Raw genomic sequence first — 21524 nt, forward strand, 5'->3', positions numbered from 1 at the left:
CCTTTATATGTAGCTGAACTCACCACTATGCTCCATTTTCTTTTCTGAATTTTTTACGTGTGGAGAGATAAATATGCCGTTAAACTGCCCAGTATTAATGTTTCCATTCTCTCTCTGAGTGGTTTTCTTTCCACAGTCTAGAGGTGATTGTTTTACCTACACTTAGAGCACTTCTGACCACCTGCTGCTGGCCAAAATCCAAATGCCTCGATCAAACCTTGACCTTTTCCCTGTCTGATCAATGAAGACTCAAAGAATAGTATAATTCTTTTCAGGTCAACTGTCTGACAACTTCATCTAAATTCATCTAAATCTAACCTGTGCTGCATCCAGCACTGTACCTCACAGCAGAAGTGGTGGTACTGCAGCCAGGTAATGAAAAACCAGCTCTGCTCTGCTAACTGTGCTCTGATTAGATGCATCAGATGAACTAAACGTTGTATCACGCTGTCAGATTCCATTATATTTCACCCCACAAACTCCAAACAGGCTGTCAACCCTCAGAGTAGAAAGGAAACTATGAGAGAGTAAATCTGAAATGTCTTTTCCTTAAATGTTCCGATGACTAAACTTTTGAAACAAAATTCTTCATTTTTGTTGCTTTTTTCTTGTTAAGTTCTATCACTGACAAGCATATACAGAAGCATTAAAGTGCAAGGAGAAAGAGGGGAAAGACGAGCCCTGATGTCGACAGCTGCTGACGGTAAGGAGCACAGCTGTTGCCAAACTGTGGCGAGGATTCCACCTGCCTGACTTGTTGTGTTGGAAAGAAGATTTTTTAGTCCAGATGAGTTTAAAACTCGCTCAGATGAGTTTAAAACTCGCTCAGGTGAGTTTAAAACTCGCTCAGGTGAGTTTAAAACTCGCTCAGGTGAGTAAGGAACTCGCTCGGGTGAGTGTAATTGTACCTGGGCAGAGTCCTGTGTTGCAGCTCTGGCTCTGTGTCTGGTGGCTCCTACAGCGGGGCTCTGCAGAAGAGGCCAGGGGATGTCTGAAGCGTTGCCTGACTCCACCGCTGCATGGCTCTGCACAGGCTGTCCACGAGCTCCAAACACTCCAGTGACACAGATCTGGAAGAGCAGACTGATCATCAGAACCACACTTAATTGACTGTATTACAAGGATCCCAGTCCCTGCTAAAGCACCCTGCATCATCTACAAGAACAAAAGTGTTTGATACTTCTTACTTTATTCATTTTGCTGATTTATATGGAAGAGGCATGTGTTAGACTGGTCTATTAAACTTATTCAGAGTGAATAAAAGCTGAGATGGATGACATTATTTGTTACTGAAAAGCAATGAACACAAAACTTAATTACATAAGAGGGTTATATATACACACACACACATATATATATACATATATATATCTATCTATATATATATATAGATATATATATATATATATATATATATATAAATATATATATATATGTCTCAGTGGCGGCTGCTGACTTTTAAAACAGGGGAAGCCCATATTACGCGTTCAGGGTTGTAGTGGCTCGTGCCATCCCAAAGCAGAAGATAGCAAAGTTAAAAAGAATTAGTTATAACATAGCTGTGTCTGGTATGACAAGTATGCCCAGCAAATACACAGAAAGAAGGTATAGACTTTGAAAATTCACACAGCAAGGCGAAAATCAAGTATGATGGAATGTAAGGCCTGTAAATGGCTGGATCTGTGGCTGGATCAGAATCTGTGGAGCATTTTTCCCTGTCATAATGAATACTTAGAGTTTGATGGTGGTGGTAAGTATTCTTAAAAAAGGTAACATTTGTGAATGGGCAGCATGAATTCTGGAAAGAAACAACTAAAAGTATTACACAGTGCACCTTTAAACTATAAGCTAAGCCTTGAACACACACCCAGGTGGATATATTACAATCGATAACACTCTCTTAACCACTCAACTTGAACCAAATGCACACTTCAGACTTCATATTCACTAACACTATTAGACTATTTATAAACAAATTCTGCCCTTCGCTCCTTTTCCAGAAAATGGTCTGTGACCCTGTCATACCAGGTGGTTGTGCTTTCCAAACACTTCACAACCTTCTTCTCAATGGCCAACAGAGCAAGGCTACTTAAACCATGTTGGCCCATTGTATTGCGCGTGAAAGACTTGACTCTTTTCAAGCAAGAGAAGCTACGCTCTACTCCAGCTGATGTAGCACCAATTGTTGCAACCAGAGTCAACAGTTTACAAAGCTGGGGCATTGCAATGTCCAACTCCATGTCTTTGAAAAATAACAATAAGTCACACAGTTTTCCCCTTGTGCTCTGCAAATCAGTGTCTGCATAAAACACTTTCAATTCCGAACGCAGTCTTCCCATTTCGAAGAAATGGCCATACATTTTCACTAGGCTCTGGAAAGCTTCCTCTGGAAACACTTGTTTCATGTCGTCGAGCTTCCCTGGATTAACTAGCTCTAAAAAGCGCAGACTTTCCATGTTTGTAAAGCGCCGTGATATCTGCTCAATGATGTTGTCCAGGATAGCCATGTACAAATTTTTGTAATGCTCCTGAGGATCTGACTTAGTAGGATGGCGCTTTCTCATGGGCCCATCTCGAGGGTCTGTTGTCTTCTGTGCAGCTTCGAAATACACGGCCTGGAAAGCCTCTTCTGACCTTTTCTCCTGGTCAAAAGAAAGCAGGGCCTCTATTCTGTTTTTGCAGAAAAGGACATCCATGGCCTTATGCTGAACAATGTCAAAAACAACATCTGTCTCAGAGAAGATTTGGTAATATGAGTGCAAAAGGAATGCAAACTCAAAGTCTTCCATCCTCATGAGATAGCCCTTGGCACAGTCAACTGTCTCATCATCCATGTTGTTGTGAGAAATTATGGTGTCAAAAATCCTGAGCAAGGCATCATAATTTTCAAGGACAGTGCTCACTATGCGGGATGTGAAATTCCACCTAGTAGGGGCGTTTTTGGGTAGCCTTGAACAGTCTGCAGACTCAAGAAGAGATGTTTTCTTGGTTGACTTTGAAAAAAATGTTGTAAAACCAGACAAAGTTGCAAAAAATATTCTGGCGGGAGCGATACACTTAGCCCCCTGAGACAACACCAAATTCAGCCTATGTGCATAACAATGCACAAACAAGGCGCTGGGCGCTACTGCCCTGACTTTGGCCTGCAGGCCATTCAGAGATGAGGCCATAACTGCAGCCCCATCATAAGTCTGGGCCACCAGCTTTTCTTCAAAGTTGTACTTTTGCATGTTCTGCTGCAAGACCTCAAACACAGATTGAGCATCACGGCCCTCTGAAACATCAAAGACTCCCACAAAACGCTCCTGAATTTGCCCTGCCCTATCTACATATCTCAGAATGACTGACATTTGAGCATGACAAGAGATGTCAGTGGTCTCATCCACCTGCCAAGCAAAAAAGGGAGCAGTCTGCACTTCACTTGTTATTTCATCAGAGAGAGTGGCAGCAAGTGCATTGATTAGGTCATTTTGAATGCTGTGGGACATGCCAGAAAACACAGTTGATGACTGAAAACGTGTTGCAAGGACAGAGTCGTATTTTGCCAGTGTTTCTGTGAATTCTCTGTAGTTTCCCTTATTATCTGATTCTCTACTCTCATTGTGCCTCCTGAATGACAACTCTTGGTGGCCAAGTAATGACGTGATGTCAATCAGGCGTTTTAGAAAAGCCCTGTTTTGAGCCACGGTTTCGTTGTGCTTTGCACACTGGATCCGAGCTCCGTCACTGATGGCATGCTCTACCCTAATTCTCCCTAGGCAACACAATCGTGCACAAGAGGAGACATGCTCATTGCCTTTCTCATGCCGCCTGTAAGCCCTATCAAAATTTGCGAGATCCGAAAATCCATCTTTTGACCAAACTACATTTCCCTGACAGGGTTTCATCAAAAGACACGGCCAGCAGTACAGTTTATTTGTCACGAGAGACCCAGTCAACCACTCCACTTTCTCGTACCATGAAACCTGAAACGACCTGTTATGTGCCTTAGATTTCTGTATCAAATCGAGCTTGGGCTTCGGTCTATCTTGGGCTTTGATTCTCACACGTTCATCGTATGACAGACTATCAAAACGCTTGGCTAAAAGCATGTCAACTACATTTGGTGTTGCTAACTGCTTAGCTGTGAGCATAGCCGCCATTGTGACAAAACTACTAGCTAACACGACAAACAAAAGCACAACAGGAATATTATTGACAAAACTTCTAAACAACAAGGATGTGTTTCTTATTTACAGTGTAATATTTACAAAAGTGTATGTGTGTGAGGATGGAAATGGAAACCATGGGAAATGAGTGAAACTCTGACAGCACTTTCACAGCCAACCAGTCTCTTTGGTATCCGCTTTGGGACTGAAGTTCCAGCGTACTTCTCCCACAGATTCTATAGGCTGTGCTTCTCCCCGCTTAAAAGTTCGGCTGCCACATGATGGACACACGCTAACTCCAATCATCACGACACAGCCCCTCATATTGACACGCCCACGTCTCATCTACCCCCAGAGACGCCGGGCTTCTGGAAGTGATGATTTTTTGTCGATTTAGCCAATGATGACCTAGAATTGTAGAAAAAAACTCGACTCTCCCGCCCCCTCCTGAAGCCGGGCGTCCCCGGCTCGGAAGCCCGGCTTCATAACATGAATTCCTCAGTGAACAGCGGCGATTTCAGAACAAATCACTTCATTAAGCTACAGGACAACATGTTGTAGTTATGAAAGTAAATGCAGTATTGGGCACATCTTGTGTTTTGTGAATAACTGTTTTATCATCAATTTAACATTGAAGATTTCGCAATTTCGCCAGAGAATGGGAGAGGCTGCCCGGCTTCCCCTGTTGTCTCTGAATAGCCGCGGCTGATATGTGTGTATATATATGTATATATAAACACTATATTGCCAAAAGTATTCACTCACCCATCCAAATAATTAAATCCAGCTGTTCACTTCCATAAGCACAGGTGTATAAATCCAGGCACCTCAGCATGCAGACTGCTTCTACAAACATCTGTGAAAGAATGTTTCGCTCTCAGGAGCTCAGTGAGTTCCAGCATGGTACCATGATAGGATGCCACCTGTGCAACAAGTCCAGTGGTGAAACTTCCTCGCTGCTAAATGTTCCACAGTCAGCTGTCAGTGGTGTTATAACAAAGTGGAAGAGATTGGGAACGACAGCAGCTCAGCCAGGAAGTGGTGGGCCAGGTAAAATGACAGAGCGGGGTCAGAGGATGCTGAGGCTCATAGTGCTCAGAGGTCGCCAACTTTCTGCAGAGTCAGTCGCTGCAGACCTCCAACCTTCATGTGGCCTTCAGATTAGCTCAAAAGTGCGCAGAGAGCTTCATGGAATGGGTTTCCATGGCAACTGCATCCAAGCCATACATTACCAAGTGCAATGCAAAGCGTCGGATGCAGCGGTGTAAAGCACGCCGCCACTGGACTCTACAGCAGTGGAGACGCCTTCTCTGGAGGGACCAATCACGCTTCTCCATCTGCCATCTGATGGAGGAGTCTGGGTTTGGCGGTTGCCAGGGGAACGGTACTTGTCTGACTGCATTGTGCCAAGTGTAAAGTTTGGTGGAGGGGGGATTATGGTGTGGGGTTGTTGTTCAGGAGCTGGGCTTGATCCCTTAGTTCCAGTGAAAGGAACTCTGAATGCTTCATACCAAGAGATTTTGGACAGTTTCATGCTCCCAGCTCTGTGGAAACAGTTTGGGGACGGCCCCTTCCTGTTCCAACATGACTGCGCACCAGTGCACAGAGAAAGCTCCATAAAGACATGGAGGAGCCAGTTTGGTGTGGAAGAACCTGACTGGCCTGCACAGAGTCCTGACTTCATCCCGATAGAACACCTTTGGGATGAATCAGAGCAGAGACTGTGAGCCAGGCCTTCTGTCCAACATCAGTGTCTGACCTCACAGATGTGCTTCTGGAAGAATGGTCAAAAACTCCCATAAACACTCCTAAAGCTTGTGGAAAGCTTGCCCAGAAGAGTTGAAGCTGCTATAGCTGCAAAGGGTGGGCCGACGTCAAGTACTTTTGGCAATATAGTGTTTCTCTATCTCTATATATACATACACACCCTGATTCTATATTCACTGTTTAACCCCATACTTCAACATACCTTTGAATGAAGCTAAAATACCAGAAACCTACAATGATTATTTTCAATGAACTCATTATGCAGTCCATGCCGGTATGTAAAGTGTAAAACTTTCTGTTTGGATTTTTTTACACTACATGTATACACATGAAGCACTTCCAAATTGCAATTACAATGATCAATTATTGGTTGTTGCTTTGAAAGAACATTTGTCCTCTACTCATCCAATACTCATCTCAAAGAAACAAGCAAGAATCATTGCATAACCATAGTTAACCCTACCAACCAATGTGAAATGTTATCTTTTTGGTGTGACACGTAACAGAGGATTATGGATCAAAACTGTATCATTTATTGCTTTTCCAGCTGTGAAGCAAAAGCAAGAGCAGAACGATGACAGAGAAACTGAATGTGTCTTTGGACAAAGATGAAAGTGAATATATTGGTGCTCTCTTGCACCACACCATTACCTCTGCACATGTTAGCATCTGGACAGAGCCTCTCCTCGACCACCGGTTCTGGACATTGGCTCTCCTCCTCTGTTGCGATAGAAAGACCAGAATCCAGGTCCAAGCAGGCCCGGAAGCGTCTCTGGATTGAGACCATTGTGGTGCCACTTATGACCTCATCTAGTGATGAGCTGAGCTGCACGGAGGAAAAGGGTATGCAGGAGGAGCAGGTGGTCCACTCGGACCACTCGCTGAGGATGACTGAAAGAAGGAAGAACGAGACAGGGCAGGATAACGAAGAGAAGCAAGGTAACAGGGAGGGCAATTATTCCATTCTGCTCATTATTGTTGTTTCTTACCTTCACACTCTCTTGTGTCACAATGCAAGGTCCCATCATGGCAAAGGCTTGTGGACAGAGGAGCCAGCAAACAGAAAATATGTTAAACTGAGGACCCAGACAATGTGAATGACAACAGGGAGGGAAGAAAAGCAACAGAGGATAGTTCAGATGCACCACACACACACACACACACACACACACACACACACACTTTATGATGGATGTGTCCTCTGTTCATACAGTGACTGATATAAACCTTCCCAAAACTTTAAGGACTTACTTAACCTTGTAGCACCCACAGTTGCAGATATGCAACAAGCTTTTTATTTATTTACATTATATTTTTATCTATATTTTTATTTACATTACATTATTTGATTTTTAAAATTTACATACATTATTTACATTCATGTGTAATATTTTTTTACATTACATTTTATGTGCCGACAGTTGTCACAGCATCATTTTCTTGGCTCAGTGAATCACACTCTGCTTTGCGGTGGTCTGTTCTAGTTGGTTCTGCTCTCGTTTGGTGTGCTCTGCTTTGTCCACCTTTCACAGCGCTAATGGGAGCTCAGCTCTCCAAATTGTATTATTATGATTATTTTTTTGCATTTTTTTATTAGCTTCATGTGCACATTTTTTATTTACATTACATTTGTTTGCATTTTATATGTGCTTCACTTTTTCACAACAAAGATCTGTGAAATCTGTTTGATTTGTTGTTGAATGGAAAGTTTAAGATGGTTGCGTTCCGCACTTTGTATTAAGAATGTTCAATAAAGGTCTATTATATACATTTTATTGTGGTAGCAGCAGTTACTGGTGAACTTTCACTAAAACCTTTTTTGCCAAACGATCTGCAGAGAATGACTTGGTTTTGTGAACTAAATGAATCAGGAAAGCCCACAGCTGCAAATATGCAACATTGCCTAAAATGATCAAAAATAGCCTAATTCCAAAAATTCCAAAAATATTGGTTTATTCCCACCCAAAAAGATGCAAGAAGAGCCAAAATGATTTTTTTCAATGATTATTCATATGCTTGGGTGCTACAAGGTTAATGCATCAGAAAAACAAAATAATCTGAGGCATCAGAGGTCTGATGTTGTTTAACAGCTCAGGTCTCACCAGGTGCTGCAGTCTACAGTAACTGTAGCCCCCTGAGGCACAGTGACCGGCGTGGGCGGATGACCTGACGTTTGGTGCTGCAGGTAGATGCAGCCACATTCCTCTGGTGGAACACAGCTCCCATTCTGCTGCAGCAGGCCCTGGGAGGGAAAACACAGGATTCACTAAAAACACACACACACACATACACATACAGGTACAGTTCTTGTTTTAGTTCATTAGTTCAAATTTCAACTATTGATGAAACTATATGTAATTAAAAGGTTTTCTCAAAGGAATTTGAAGTGCTGTGTGTTCCAGGTGCCATCATCAGCCCTGTGTACAGCTGCATCATCAATCCAGATTTAGGCTACGTGCCCACGACAACGCTCTGAAGCATTAACGCAGATGTCCGTTTTTTTCCTCCACAATTTATCTGCGTTCTCACGAGCGCTTGGGGGTGGATATCTGTCTATCCATGGGAACAGGGAAAACTCATAAAACTCATAAAACTCGCAGTTTGCCGATGTAGTATGCACGCCCCGGACGTAGGTGGCAGTAGCAACAATACCTTTGGTATTGTTATATGAGTTATATTGTTATATATTAATAAATATGAGAAATGCCTGTTTTGTGGCTACTTCCCCCGCTTCAGTTGGAAGAAAATGGCGAAGCGCGGCGGCACCAACAGTACGCCTTCAAACTTTGTTTGGACAGATGATGAGGTCCAGTTGCTCCTGAACACGACACTGAACTACAAAGCCAGGAAGGCAGTGGATAATGTGGATTGGGAGAGTGTCCAAAATAAATATAGTGAGATATGGGAGTCGTTCATGGAGAACTACCCACTTAACGTGTGCAAAAAACGCACTTCTGCGTTTTGAACTGTTCCTACGGCGATGAGAGGTTGGATCGTTTTCAAGATCTCCACTCTGGAGGGCGTTTGCGTTTTCTCCGTTTTGAACTCGTAAAAACGCCGTCGCCGTGTGCAAGATAGGCACATCTGTCGAAATGTTCTGCGTTTATCTGTCGTTACCGTTGTCGTGGGCACGTCTTAGGTTTCCACAGTCGGTCAACGTTCATAAAAGTGTCATCACAATTCATATCAAATGTTGTATTAACAACCAAATGGAGCCTTTCCATGCCGTGTTTTTTCATATTCCCATTCTTGTCTTCAGATTGGAATAAATATATCCAGATAGATACAACGCTGATGTGTGCAATTCAAAGATTTATAGGCTACTCAGAGACAAGAATAAAATGATGTAACATGGACTGGTGTGTTTGAATCTGTGATGTGTGAGGAAAAACAACGTAGCTCGTTTTGCTAAATACATTTCAGTAAGTCAGGTACTTTGATTCACTACAGGCAACGCACATCTGGATTATTCCTTTAAAGTAATTACTGTGTTACGAGTTCTATTCATTCTTGTATCTGAAAACACAAGGTTTGACATTATGAGTATTCTGCTTTGATTCATTTTGTGTAAAAGGTGTAACTTCACTGAATGGGACAGAACATATAAGAGATGACTTCATTGTCATGTACACACTCGAGTGTTAACACAGAATTGCGGCTCGGCATTTGACCCATCCAGGTGGGCACCTGTTGAACACACGTGCACATGGTCCCACACTCATGGAGACAGATGCCGTACACTGGCGGTGGGCAGCCAATCACAGTACTTGGGGAGCATGGGGGTAAGTGTGCCTTGCTCAAGGGCACCTCAGCTGTGGCATCAATCTTTTTGAGCGGCGAGAGTGGGAATTGCACCTCCGACCTTCCGGTTACTGGACAGCCCACTGAGCCACCGCCGCATATATCATCCTAATGTATTAAATTCAATTCATTTTTATTTATATAGCGCCAAATACAACAAATGTCATCTCAAGGCACTTAGATAATAAAGTCCAATTCAAGCCAATTGGAATTCAATTAATTGTAATCATAATTATTCATAAAATAATCCAATTTGTTCATATAGAGCCAATTCAAAAACAATTTCCTAGCTAAGGAAACCAACAGATTGCACAGAAACTTTTTTTTTTTCGGTCCAAAATATAAAAATATATAAAATATATACTCCTGATACGCTAAGGTAAATGGCAAGAAGAAATAATACAGTTTTTGAATGATAGAAGAATTCACCTGTGGGCAGTAACAGCCGGGTGTACACTCCCTGACACCTGAGCACACATCTCCACTGGTTAGCAGTGCACACTGTTTCTCACAGGGAGCACCACATGCAGAGTACACAAATGGAGCTTCGCAGGCTGCAAACAGGGAAAATACCTGAATTACTACAGCTCCTGCAGAGTATCAACACACACACCTATGTGCACACTGAGTGGTGAACTCACCGTGACACTGACTCACACTGCATGGCCGGCTCTGTGTCTCAACAGGAGAGCACTGCTGGCCCCTGGTGGCCACTGTGAGTGCTACACGGTAGCGTTGCCGCCTCTGAGATGTACATGAGCACTGAGACCAAACACTCCATGCTGACATGGGACAACCTGCAAAACAAGACTATTCGTCAAGTGTCCCTAGGTTTAAACACACTCATTCTTATGTGTGTTTGACTTCTGTCTGCAGCATCACTAATGTTGGTCCCGCTGGGTCAGCTTCCTGATCAGTAAGTGTACAATGCATCCATTTTAAAGCACACATTACACCAAATATTTAGAACATTGAGTTATGTTCTTTTAAGGTGACAACAAGAAAGAAAGAAAAAGTCCAATCACCTCATCTACTGAGTTACTGAATCTCAAACCAAAGTTACATAAGTGATGATGACCATATATACAGTCTACAGTCCAGAATATCCTCCTGGTCAGTAAATAATGTGATCTTGCTTACATTTCATGTGACCTTCTTAAAGTACCATTTAAAACCCCAAATTTGAAAAGAGTGATGGTGATCTTTAGGCCGATTTCAGACCAGAGCGTGACGTGGCGGCAGCGAAACGACGGCAGTCTTACGCCGGTTATCAGAACTCGAGCGGAATTTGGACGGCAGCAGCCGGCGGCGGCCGGTGGTGTCCCGTTGAAATGAATGGGGAATGCAGACAGGGCTGGAGCAGAACTACCGCGGCCGCGGACTGTCCGGTGTGAAAAGCCAAGTTGAACACACCGCCTGATAACCGGCGTAAGACTGCCGTCGTTTCGCTGCCGCCACGCCACGCTCTGGTCTGAAATCGGCCTTACATAATCTTTGACTTTTATCTAACTGCAGAAAGCTTTTCCTCATTATTACAGGGTAAAGTCTGTGAATGGAACTCTGTATTGTAGTGCTTGACAAAGGTTTCCCACAGTAATCCCTTGTCCATGTGGTTCTATCTGCTCTTGATGACTGAGGGTTCTTGATGCAGCGCCGTCTGAGGGATCAGAGATCACGGGTGTCCAGCTTAGGCTTGCTCCCTTGTCCTTTACACACTGAAACTCCTCCAGATTCCTGGAATGCTTTAATGGTATTCTGCTCTGGAAGGGGTTTGCATATTTCTCCCTCTACAATCTTTCTTTGAGGAACAATGGGCCTCATGCAACAACCATTCATACGATACGAACAGATTTGTTCTTAAGTCGTGCGTACGAGAGATTTAACAGAATTTGCGCATTCACCAATTTTTTCGTATTTTAAGTTTTCTTTCAGGTATGAACAGAATTTACCAGTGATCCAGAGCTGTCATAGGAATCATGTAAAATTGTTATTCAAATCAAGTTTGCTTGACTTGTGGATTGCATATTGAATACTTAAAAGATATCATAAATAAATATAGACATTATACCCCATAATGATGCTGACATTATTCTGTTTGACTTCAATTATGCACTAATTGAAGGTTTATTTGACTCTGTATATAACAAGGTCAATGGGAAGTGTAACCAGCGGCTGACTTGCTAGTTTTGGATGCCTTGGCATGTCAGGCTCTTGGAAGAGAGCGTGTGTTCCGAGACCGTGTAGATATCCTTGCGGAGACAGACGAATGGCTGTCATCGCAATTTAGATTGCCAACAACTGTGCTGCTGCAAATATGTAGCTTGCTAGAGCCACAACTGTCATAGAGGCTAAAAGCCAAAACGAGAGATGGACTCAAAAGCAAGATTTCAACAGAGCAACACAGGTTTATTCCGGGGATAAGGAGTACTGGAGAACGGCAGGGGAAAACACTGGGGCAACCTTGGCTGGAGAACTGTACGGAGAGATTACTATTATGAGAGAGTGAGTTCAGGTGAGTAATGTCCAGAAGAGTCAATAGGGAGTAAACGGTCTTAGAGTTTTGCAGGAAAAAACATCAACGGGAGGGGTGAAGCAGAGATCGGCTGACTGGGAGATGAATCCAGAGTTGTAGGAGGGCGAGCAGGCAGATTAAACCAGGTGAGTGAATTCCTCTGAATAATGATGACTGGTGAGGGAATGGGTCCAGGCAGGGAACAGTGAAGAGGTCCAAGAGGTACTGATCTTGGGAGCCAGAGAACTGGGTGCAGGAAACACAACTCTGGGAAGCAAAGAGTATGTAAGAAGATACACAGATTATTTTTACAAGAACTCGAAGCAAAAAGAACCTGGCCCGAGGGACTTTCATGCCGTGGCTGGACTGCCAAACATAATCGGAGCAATAGACTGCACACATATACGCATCAAAGCACCCTTGCTGTGGTGGAGCGCACTGAGCTGAAGGCCAGGTGGGTGTCTCGATGCAGCGGGGGGCAAACTGCTCTATAGCCCAGAGAAGGCATGCCAGATTATTCTGGCTTTAGTCATCGAGCGCCTGACCATGGCGAGATGTTTCTTTTGTTTGTTTTTTTTAAGCCATTTTCATATCAAACCATTTTTTCTTTATTTCGGTGACATTATGAACCACAGGTGACACAGAATTAACAGCACTCGTAATAACTTCCCATTTCTTGGCTTTAGCAGGTCCCGTAATTCCACTGCTGACTGCTCAAAATGACAGATTTTCCTTTCTGGATCTCTGAAAGCAGAACTTCAGTCTCAGAGCCCCTAAAGTTGTTCTTTTTGCGCTTTGATGCCATTCTCATGATTCAACACTCAACACTTCCTGGCACAGGAGAGAGGAAGCACAGCCTTATATGGTATTATTTTGGGCGTGGAGTATGCAAATCTACTATCCTCGTGCATGTAAACTTAGATACGCATGGGTGGCATTCATCATTTACGCAGGTCGTTTCCAAATTTTTTTCGAGGTAAAGAGCGTGTGTTGAATCTGACGTGGCGTGTTCGTACGAGACCTTCGTACGAAAAAAGTGAGAAATTTAGAATAAAAATACGAAAAGGGCATGTAAGTAGAAGCATGCACTGGTGATTTCCTCATCTCAAACAATTTATTGAAACAAAAGCCAACAACAGTGGTGAGTATACCACAACAAAAAATGTCAATGTCTCAATAACTTGTCATGTGCCCTTGAGCATCAATTACAGCTTGACAACGACGTCTCATGCTGTTCACGGGTCTGTTGTGTACTGAGGCATCGCACTCTTCTTGAAGGGCGGCCCTCAGGTCATTGAGGTTCTGGGGTACAGAGTTACGAGCCTCTACAGGGCGACTCAGCTGATCCAATAGGTTTTCTATGGGATTCAGGTCTGGAGAAAGTGCAGGCCACTCCACCTGAGGTACCCCAGTGTCCAGCAGCCGTTCCCTAATGATGCGACCCCGATGAGCTGCAGCACTGTCGTCCATGAAGATGAAATTAGGCCTGTGTTGTTCATGCAGGGGCACAATGACTGGATTAATGATGTAATTCAGGTAGTATGGGCTTGTCACAAAGTGTAGGGCAGTTCTCTACTGACTAGACACACCTGCCCACACTGTAACACCACCACCAAAGGCTCCACCAACAGTGGCTGATGCATAGCGCTTTCCTTGACGTCTCCAACATCGTTGGCGGCCATCATTTCTGCTCAACGTGAATCGACTTTCATCAGAGAACGGCACTGAGTCCCACTGGTCCCTCATCCAGGGTAAATGGTCCCCGGCCCATGCAGGACGATGACACCTGTGCCTAGTGGTGTGCTCAGGTACCCTCGCAGGTCGTCTAGCACGCAGACCACGCTGATGGAAACGCTTTCTAATGGTCTGACGTGACACTTGGGTGCCTATCACCTCCCTTAAATGTGCCTGGAGTTGAGTGGCATTCATCATCTGGGTCCTCAGGGCACTGTTCACAATGAAGCGCTCATCAGTGTGGGACGTCCACTTCTATGCCTTTCTGGGACTCTTCCAGTATCTCTGTTGCAACCCGCTGATGACACCCTGTGACACTCTAAGCTCAGCGGCCACATCCGTCAGAGAACATCCTGTTTGAAGCCTCACAATGGCGAGGTACTGGAGATGGATTGTTAGGGGTTGTCTTGGTCTCATGAGAAGGACTGTTTAAATACCAATTCTAATTGAACCAGGAAATGTATTGGTCAAAAAGTACTGAAACACTGAACAGTTGGACCTGTGCATCTTTAAAGGTTTACAGAGGGTCACATTAAGTTCACATGTAAAGGTTTTAATGCATTTTAGGTTCAACCTGAAATTTCTGAACTTCTTGTGAGTAGTGTATATTGGGTGTACGCAACAATATCCATATTAATTCTTTATATTATAACTTGTACGATGGGCCCTCTGTTCTTGTAACATGCTGACGATATTGATGGGCTGGACGCAATATTAACACCTACTCTGAATCTCCCAACATGTCTCCAGAGTGTGGAGCACACACTGTCCAGCTCTGTGTAGCTTCAGTACTCCTGGGTGTCTGCTGCTCAGAGCATGCTTTGTTAAGATTTTGGCTGCGTGTACCTGGACAGGGCTGTTTATAACACAGCTGAGTCTCCTCACTCATCCTCACAGCTTCAACCTCAGGGGGACACGCAGAATCGCCTCCCTCCTCACACGCACACACCCTGTGTCGTGTCACAGAGCCTGCCCCACAGCTCTGGGAGCATGGTGACCATGGCGACCATGGGCAAAGCTCATCTGTGGACAACAGAGTTAACAAGAGCAAGTTTGGACAGTGTTTTCCTCTATAATACGTCGATCATCATCTATATCAAGTTATACCAAGAGATCGGGCAGTGCACTACATAGACCGACCAGGTACACCATGAAGGCACTGACAGTAAAAGAGAAGACCAGTGATTGTCTCATTGAACAAACCCAAGCAGGGAGGGCTCTGACAGAACTGGCTTTCTCTCTCCGGTCCGCTGCAGTGAGTCCCGTTGTTTCGTGGAGGGGGGTTGATACAGGCCCGGGTTCTAACATGTATGCCCTGACCACACGTTACAGAGCAATCAGACCACACTGACCAGGGGGTCCAACCACCATCCACTGGAAACAACACAAAGAATTAGTGATCTTTATTAGACTCTTTGGTTGGAGGCCAGTTTGGGCCCACTGTGTACACTGTTTGGTCAGAATGACTACAGTGACCTACCTCTGCAGTCAGTGTCCAGACAGTAAACTCCCTCTGGGGTGCATATGCTGGTAAGCAAACAAAGAAGTATTATATCTCAGATTTTCAGTGCTGGTTTCAACTTTAAATGTTTGCATCCTCTGTGTTTGTCTTCGTCTTTCTCACCATTGCTTACACTCTCCCTGTAGCCAGGTGTCTCCCACACTGAGTTCCTGGTCGTCAAGGAGACAGATAGGTGGGCAGGGTCCTGGGTTGCAGGATTTCTGCTGAACTTCCTCAAAGTGGCAATCTGTTCCTTCAGTCTCTGGGATCAGGGACCTGGAATAACACAAAACAGCTGTCAGCCATCGTTCCTCCTCTCTGGTTGACTGGAACACGTGGAGAAAGACAATTTTTATATACTATTATTTAGCCCAAGTCTTAAGAACTCCCAAACATGTAAGTAAGATTGTTGTTACTGTCATTCCACTAATAACACAGACATCCCTGAGTCACTGGCAGCCACATTTTTTATTGAATGTCATGCTGCGTTACTGAGGACTAAACCTCCCAACCAACAGACTAATCAGTTTCATTTAACTGTCACACCGCGGTGAGGTCAAGTGGGTTTTTTGTCTCGTCTCCATGTCATGTCTCGTCACTTCCTGTTTTATTTTGAAAGATTAACTCCCCTCTCGTTTCAGGTCACTTGCCCTTCCTCGTGATTCCACCTGTTCCCCGTTAACCCTGTGTGTATAAGAGTTGAAGTCTCCCCTTGTCTTGTGCCAGTGTGTCGTTATCGTTGTAGCCAACATACTTCACTCTTGCTTTCAAAACCTAAGTCCATGTTCTATGCCACGTTTCTGATCTCGCTAAGAGAGTTTTTGGATAACTTTTGTATTTATAGCCTTGTTAAAGAACAGATTAAGTTTAATAGCATTTTTGCGTTTTCCTCCGAGTGGAGTGATTTTTCGTTTCTTAGTAAAGTTTCATACCTTAGTGCCTCCTATTTTTACAGGAGAGGGTTTTTGTTTTCCTCCGTAGCAGGAGCGATTATTAGTTTAAAGTTTCAAAGCCTTTGTTTTTCCTCCTCAGTGGAGTGATTATTATTTCTATAACTTTTCATAGATATACTTCTCTCATTTTGGGAGAAGTATATGGTATTATTGATAACTTATATAGTCCTTTTTGTTCTCTCTGGGAGAGTTTGGACAACCGTGTTCCTCCTGAATAAAAGCTTTGGATTTACATCACCTGCTCCTGTGTCCTGCAAATGTCTGGGTGTGACATTAACATCCCAAAACTCTCAACACAAGTTCTCTGAAGCAATGCCTCAAGGGCCTCATGCAACAACCGTTCGTACGCACAGATTTGTTCTTAAATCGTGCGTACGAGTGATTAAGAGAATTTGCACATTCACCAATCTTTTCGTATTTTACGTTTTCTTTCAGGTACGAACAGAATTTACGAGTGATCCAGAGCTGTCGTAGGAGTTTCCTAAAATAGTCCGCTGTTATTCCAATCAAGTTTGCTTGACTAATGGATTGTATATTTAATTACTTTGAAGCAAACATAAATAAATATATACATTATACCCCATAATGATGCTGACATTATTCTGTTTGACTTAAATTATGCACTAATTGAAGGTTAATTTGATAATAATTATAATAAACATCAAACATATATAGCACTTTTTTGGACACTCAAAGACGCTTAACACGTGCAAAAAAAAACACATTAAAGGAAAGCCTGTGTACAGGAGGGTTTTGAGGAGCGATTTGAAATTCTGTAATGAGTCCGAGTTTCTGATGAGTTGTGGACGTGAGTTCCAGAGGAGGGGGACAGCGACGGCAAAGGCTCGGTCCCCCGAGGTGTGGCGCTTAGCGCTGGTGACAGGTGTGAGACGGTTGGTGTTGGCAGAGCACAGGTGGCGGGTGGGACGGTTGTAGAAGGTCAGTGAGGAGGAGGGGGGGGGGCAGGCAGGTTATGGAGGGACATGTAGGCGAGGAGGAGGAGCTGGTATTGGATACGGTATTGAACAGGGAGCCAGTGGAGCTGTTGGAGGATGGGGGGGGTATGTTCTCTGGAGCGGGTGCTTGTGAGACGGCGGGCAGCGGAGTTCTGAATGTTCTGCAATTTTTGAAGATGAGTGGAGGGAAGTCCATAAAGAAGGCTATTGCAGTAATCAAGTCTGGAAGTGATGAAGGCGTAGATGAGTGTTTCAGCTGAAGACTGGGGAGGCAGGGACGGAGGCGAGCGATATTCCGGAGGTGGAAGAAGCGTATTCTGGTGATATGGTTGATGTGTGTTTGATATGAGAGGGTGGAGTCCATTGTGATACCGAGGTTGAGTACAGAGGGGGAGGGGGCGACAAGATGACCATCAATGAGAAGGGTGACGTTTTGGGTCCGGTGATTAGGAGTTCTGTCTTATTGCTGTTGAGCTTTAAGTAGTTATTGTCCATCCAGGCTTTTATGTCAGTTTGTGATGGCAGAGAGGATTACTGGGGTAATGGATCAACAGATGGTGATCTCTTCCTGCTACACCAGCTGCTCAACAAATATCACAGCGGAGGGGCTCAAATATACACACATTACCTTTCCAACACACTTGAGTTTTGTACTAGCAGGTGCTAAACCAAGGTTGCACGTGTCACTCAAGTCTCCAGCTGGTCTTAACTCGTCAGTAGCACTTTCTACCATCATGATGGGAACTTTTATAACCTTTGCCACCCGGAATTGGATTAAGCGGGTACAGAAAATGGATATATGGATGGAAATGTTATCATTTAATTAATTATAATGCTGCTTTGTGACCCTGCCACCAAACACATCTTGCAACATTGTATTAATGTGCTTATTGCATTATTACATAGTAGAGATGCGACAGTTCTTTTAGGAAGCAGCTTTGACCGGCTGTTTCGCTGTTGACCTTTATCTGAAGACCCTCAAACTGCTCTGCTGCTGAGTACCACAACAGTATAAAAAACCAACACCACTGACTAAGAGTTGGGCTGGTCTATCTAAGCAGTTCTGTGTTCTCACAGAAACAAATGAGATCAGCACAGCTAGCCCTGTTTAAATTGTGTGCTCATACTTAAACCAGATCCCAAAAACATCCTGAGTGTTGTTGTGAACTTGTTAAAGAAAGGCTCAAGCTTTTGTAAGTTTCTCTAAACTAAAATGACATAATTATTTTCCAGGCTAACTGGTTTATAGGATATTTTACAGTTTGTCTAAGTTTCCAGGACACGTGTAAACTGGAAACTATATGAAGTTTAACCAGCATTTTGTGCAAAAAATAAGTTTGAATTACACCAACAGTTTGATAACTATAATTAATGCCCGTCTGTTCCTCACCTGTATCTGGTTCTCTGGCCCCGCCCACAGGAAACACTGCATGGTGCCCAACTGGACCAGGAGCTCCAAACACAGGCAGCCTGACAGCTGTGATTGGTGCACACGAGCTGTCCATCAGAGCAGCTGCAGTTGTTACAGTCCACCTGGTGCTGGCTTCCGGCCACCCAAATCTGTCCCAGTAAGTCCACACAGTCACACTGCCACACATGCACACACACTCCGTCCTGCTGCAACTGACCTGAACACACACACAAGCTTTTTAAACTTTGAGTAAAATATTTTCTGCTTCAAGATGGTCAACAGCTAGACCAGTTTTAGAAGTATTTTTACCATCACTGAACAAAAAAACAATCCCAAACAGTGTGAGCAGCAGGAAAACAGCAACGACAAGCTTATTCATTTAGAGTTCAACCAATCAAAACTTTATCTGGAAGAGTTATCCAAAGAGATTACACATATTAAAAACAATATTTAGGCGGACATGAAAAATATATCACAGTCAAGGCGTGCAATAAAAAAAAATGTATGAAAGGAAAAGGGGAGAAATGAACCAGATGCAAAGGTGGAGTGATGAGATACTGATCTTACTTAGGACGGGAGCAGTCTGCTGAAGAGCAATGCATGGACCAAATTTTCTAAATCACTGACACATCAGTTCTTTGATTCTTCAGATAATAGTAATCCGACTTTGAAACAAACTTAATATGGCTGTTGAAATTTAGGTCTGAGTCCAAGGTGACACCCAGCATTCTGACTTGGTTTGTGCGCTTTAACATTACAGATGAAGTTGAGCAATGACCTTTAACCTTCTTCCTTTCTGGATCATCCAGTTGTGTATTCGTTCATGGAATTAACAGAGTTTTTGGAAAGGATGACAATTTCCAGGCCATATGGTTTGGTAAATGGGTGCGTCCTCTGCATAATTCTGATCATTTATTTGGTTGTTTTTGTTGTATTTTGCCACCATAAAAATCTCAGTACCCTATCAACTCTCCTTTTAGCATATATTTTGGTAATAATGTTATGAATGATCATAATCAAACAATGCTTTTCTTTGATAAATTCACCCTCAGCCACTTGTTCACAAATGAGCCGTTACAGATGTGTTTAGAGCTGGTTAGAAGCTGAACACCAGCACCGGGGATCATGCAGATATCCATCCGTTGTCACGCCCACAGGACTTATGTTTTAAGTTTTATGTTTTAGCTTACGTTTTGGTTTTTAGTCCACGTTTAGTTTTTAGTTTTGCCATGTTTTAGTTTCCCTTCACTCAGTTAATTCGTTCATTCCCCTCACCTGTCTGTCATAGTCACCAGCTGCACCCTGTCTCCCATCACTCTATTTAGTTTCCAGTCTCCCCTGTCAGTTAGTCAGATCTTTGCTTGCCTTACCCTCTTACCTTAACACCTTGCTCCTGATTTTGACCTTTCATGCCACGAAACCACGTATTTATCAAGCTAAGTATTTATTTATTCCATGCCTTGCCAAGTCCTTTTGTTTGTTTTTCTCAGTCACGTTTTTGAATCCGGCTCAGCCGCGCTTTTTGTTTGAAGTTTGTTATTTTTATTTTTGTGAAATATACCAAGTTTTCTTTTATAAGTCCGCATCCGTGTCCTACATCACCACCCCTCCCTGACATCCGTGTGTGAGGAGGCTGACAGCAGACGTGCAGGGAAGAGTCCATCTCGTATTTGGAATAGAAAACACATACAGACTCCGTGAGGGGGGTGAATTGGTGAAATGGCAGCAGTCTCGGTACCTTTGGGACATCGACACCCAGGTTGACATTCAGTGCTGCCCTGGCACTCTATGCCCTGCTGGAGATCTGAGCAGCGCTGTGGACACTGATTGGCACACAACACAAACTCTTGGCCTGGTGGGCACCCTTTCTCATCTGATAACACACAAACAGAAGGTCGTGAAGTTTCTCAACAAGCTGCAGGCTTTTTTTTTTTTTACACAAGATATTAAACCAAAAAGGCTAATCAAAGGCAATACAAAGGTTTGAAAGAAAATGTCCATATGCTGAGTTAATGAGCATTCAAGGTCACAGTGATCCACACATCAATGTGTGTCCAGGCTCACCACAAGGTTTGGTGTTGCAGGGCTTGACCTGGTTCTTCTCTCCCTCACACTTCCTCCCACCATTCTTGGGTGGAGGGCTGGAGCAGGAGCGAGTGCGTATGGAGCGTCCGCCACCACAGCGCTTATCGCAGTGGGACCAGGGGCTCCATCTGGACCAGCCTCCATCCACTGCATCAGGAACACACAGCAGGAAACAGTCTGAGTAGCCTTTAATTAAAGAAACTGCACATGTCATCAGTGGCTAGTTTACCGTTGTAAAACAGTAAGAAAATATCTTAACATTTAATATTCAATATTTTACTTTTGATTAACACAAAGATTCTTTGGAGGAGACCCCGGGGAAGACGTCTGGGTTTCTCTGCTCAAGCTGCTACCCCCGCAACCCGATCCCCGGAGAAGCGGTGGATGGATGGATGGATGGATGGATGGATGGATGGATGGATGGATGAATGGACAAAGATGCTTTTCTTAAACTGGACACTAACATTCATGTGTCCTGTCACACTGAAGTTTAGTTTGCTGTTTTATTGCTGACAAGAAACTGCACATTTAGATTTCAATTAAATCAGGTTCAAAACAGAAGAAATGTTCCAACTTCTGTTCAATACTGTGCAGATTACTTACATATCCACAAATAATTTAGCTTCGTTTTGACTTTCTCCGACTTTTTAGAAAGT

General features: G+C 43.6%; 1 protein-coding gene across 1 annotated transcript in view; it reads right to left on the reverse strand.

The window, feature by feature from the left end:
• The window catches only part of sspo (SCO-spondin), a 148128-nt gene that overhangs the window by 32971 nt on the left and 93633 nt on the right, over window positions 1-21524 (reverse strand). The window contains exons 91-103 of the mRNA XM_075452417.1: window positions 20848-21015; window positions 20522-20656; window positions 18763-19000; window positions 15587-15739; window positions 15443-15489; window positions 15166-15336; window positions 14809-14985; window positions 10358-10513; window positions 10146-10270; window positions 8018-8157; window positions 6905-6951; window positions 6567-6806; window positions 909-1070 (exon numbers count right to left, since the gene is read on the reverse strand). Coding sequence (XP_075308532.1) covers window positions 909-1070; window positions 6567-6806; window positions 6905-6951; window positions 8018-8157; window positions 10146-10270; window positions 10358-10513; window positions 14809-14985; window positions 15166-15336; window positions 15443-15489; window positions 15587-15739; window positions 18763-19000; window positions 20522-20656; window positions 20848-21015 — 1959 coding nt within the window. The remainder of the gene's footprint in view (window positions 1-908; window positions 1071-6566; window positions 6807-6904; window positions 6952-8017; window positions 8158-10145; window positions 10271-10357; window positions 10514-14808; window positions 14986-15165; window positions 15337-15442; window positions 15490-15586; window positions 15740-18762; window positions 19001-20521; window positions 20657-20847; window positions 21016-21524) is intronic.

The sequence above is a fragment of the Odontesthes bonariensis genome, chromosome 20 (genome assembly GCF_027942865.1).
Source record: "Odontesthes bonariensis isolate fOdoBon6 chromosome 20, fOdoBon6.hap1, whole genome shotgun sequence".
NCBI lineage: Eukaryota > Metazoa > Chordata > Actinopteri > Atheriniformes > Atherinopsidae > Odontesthes > Odontesthes bonariensis.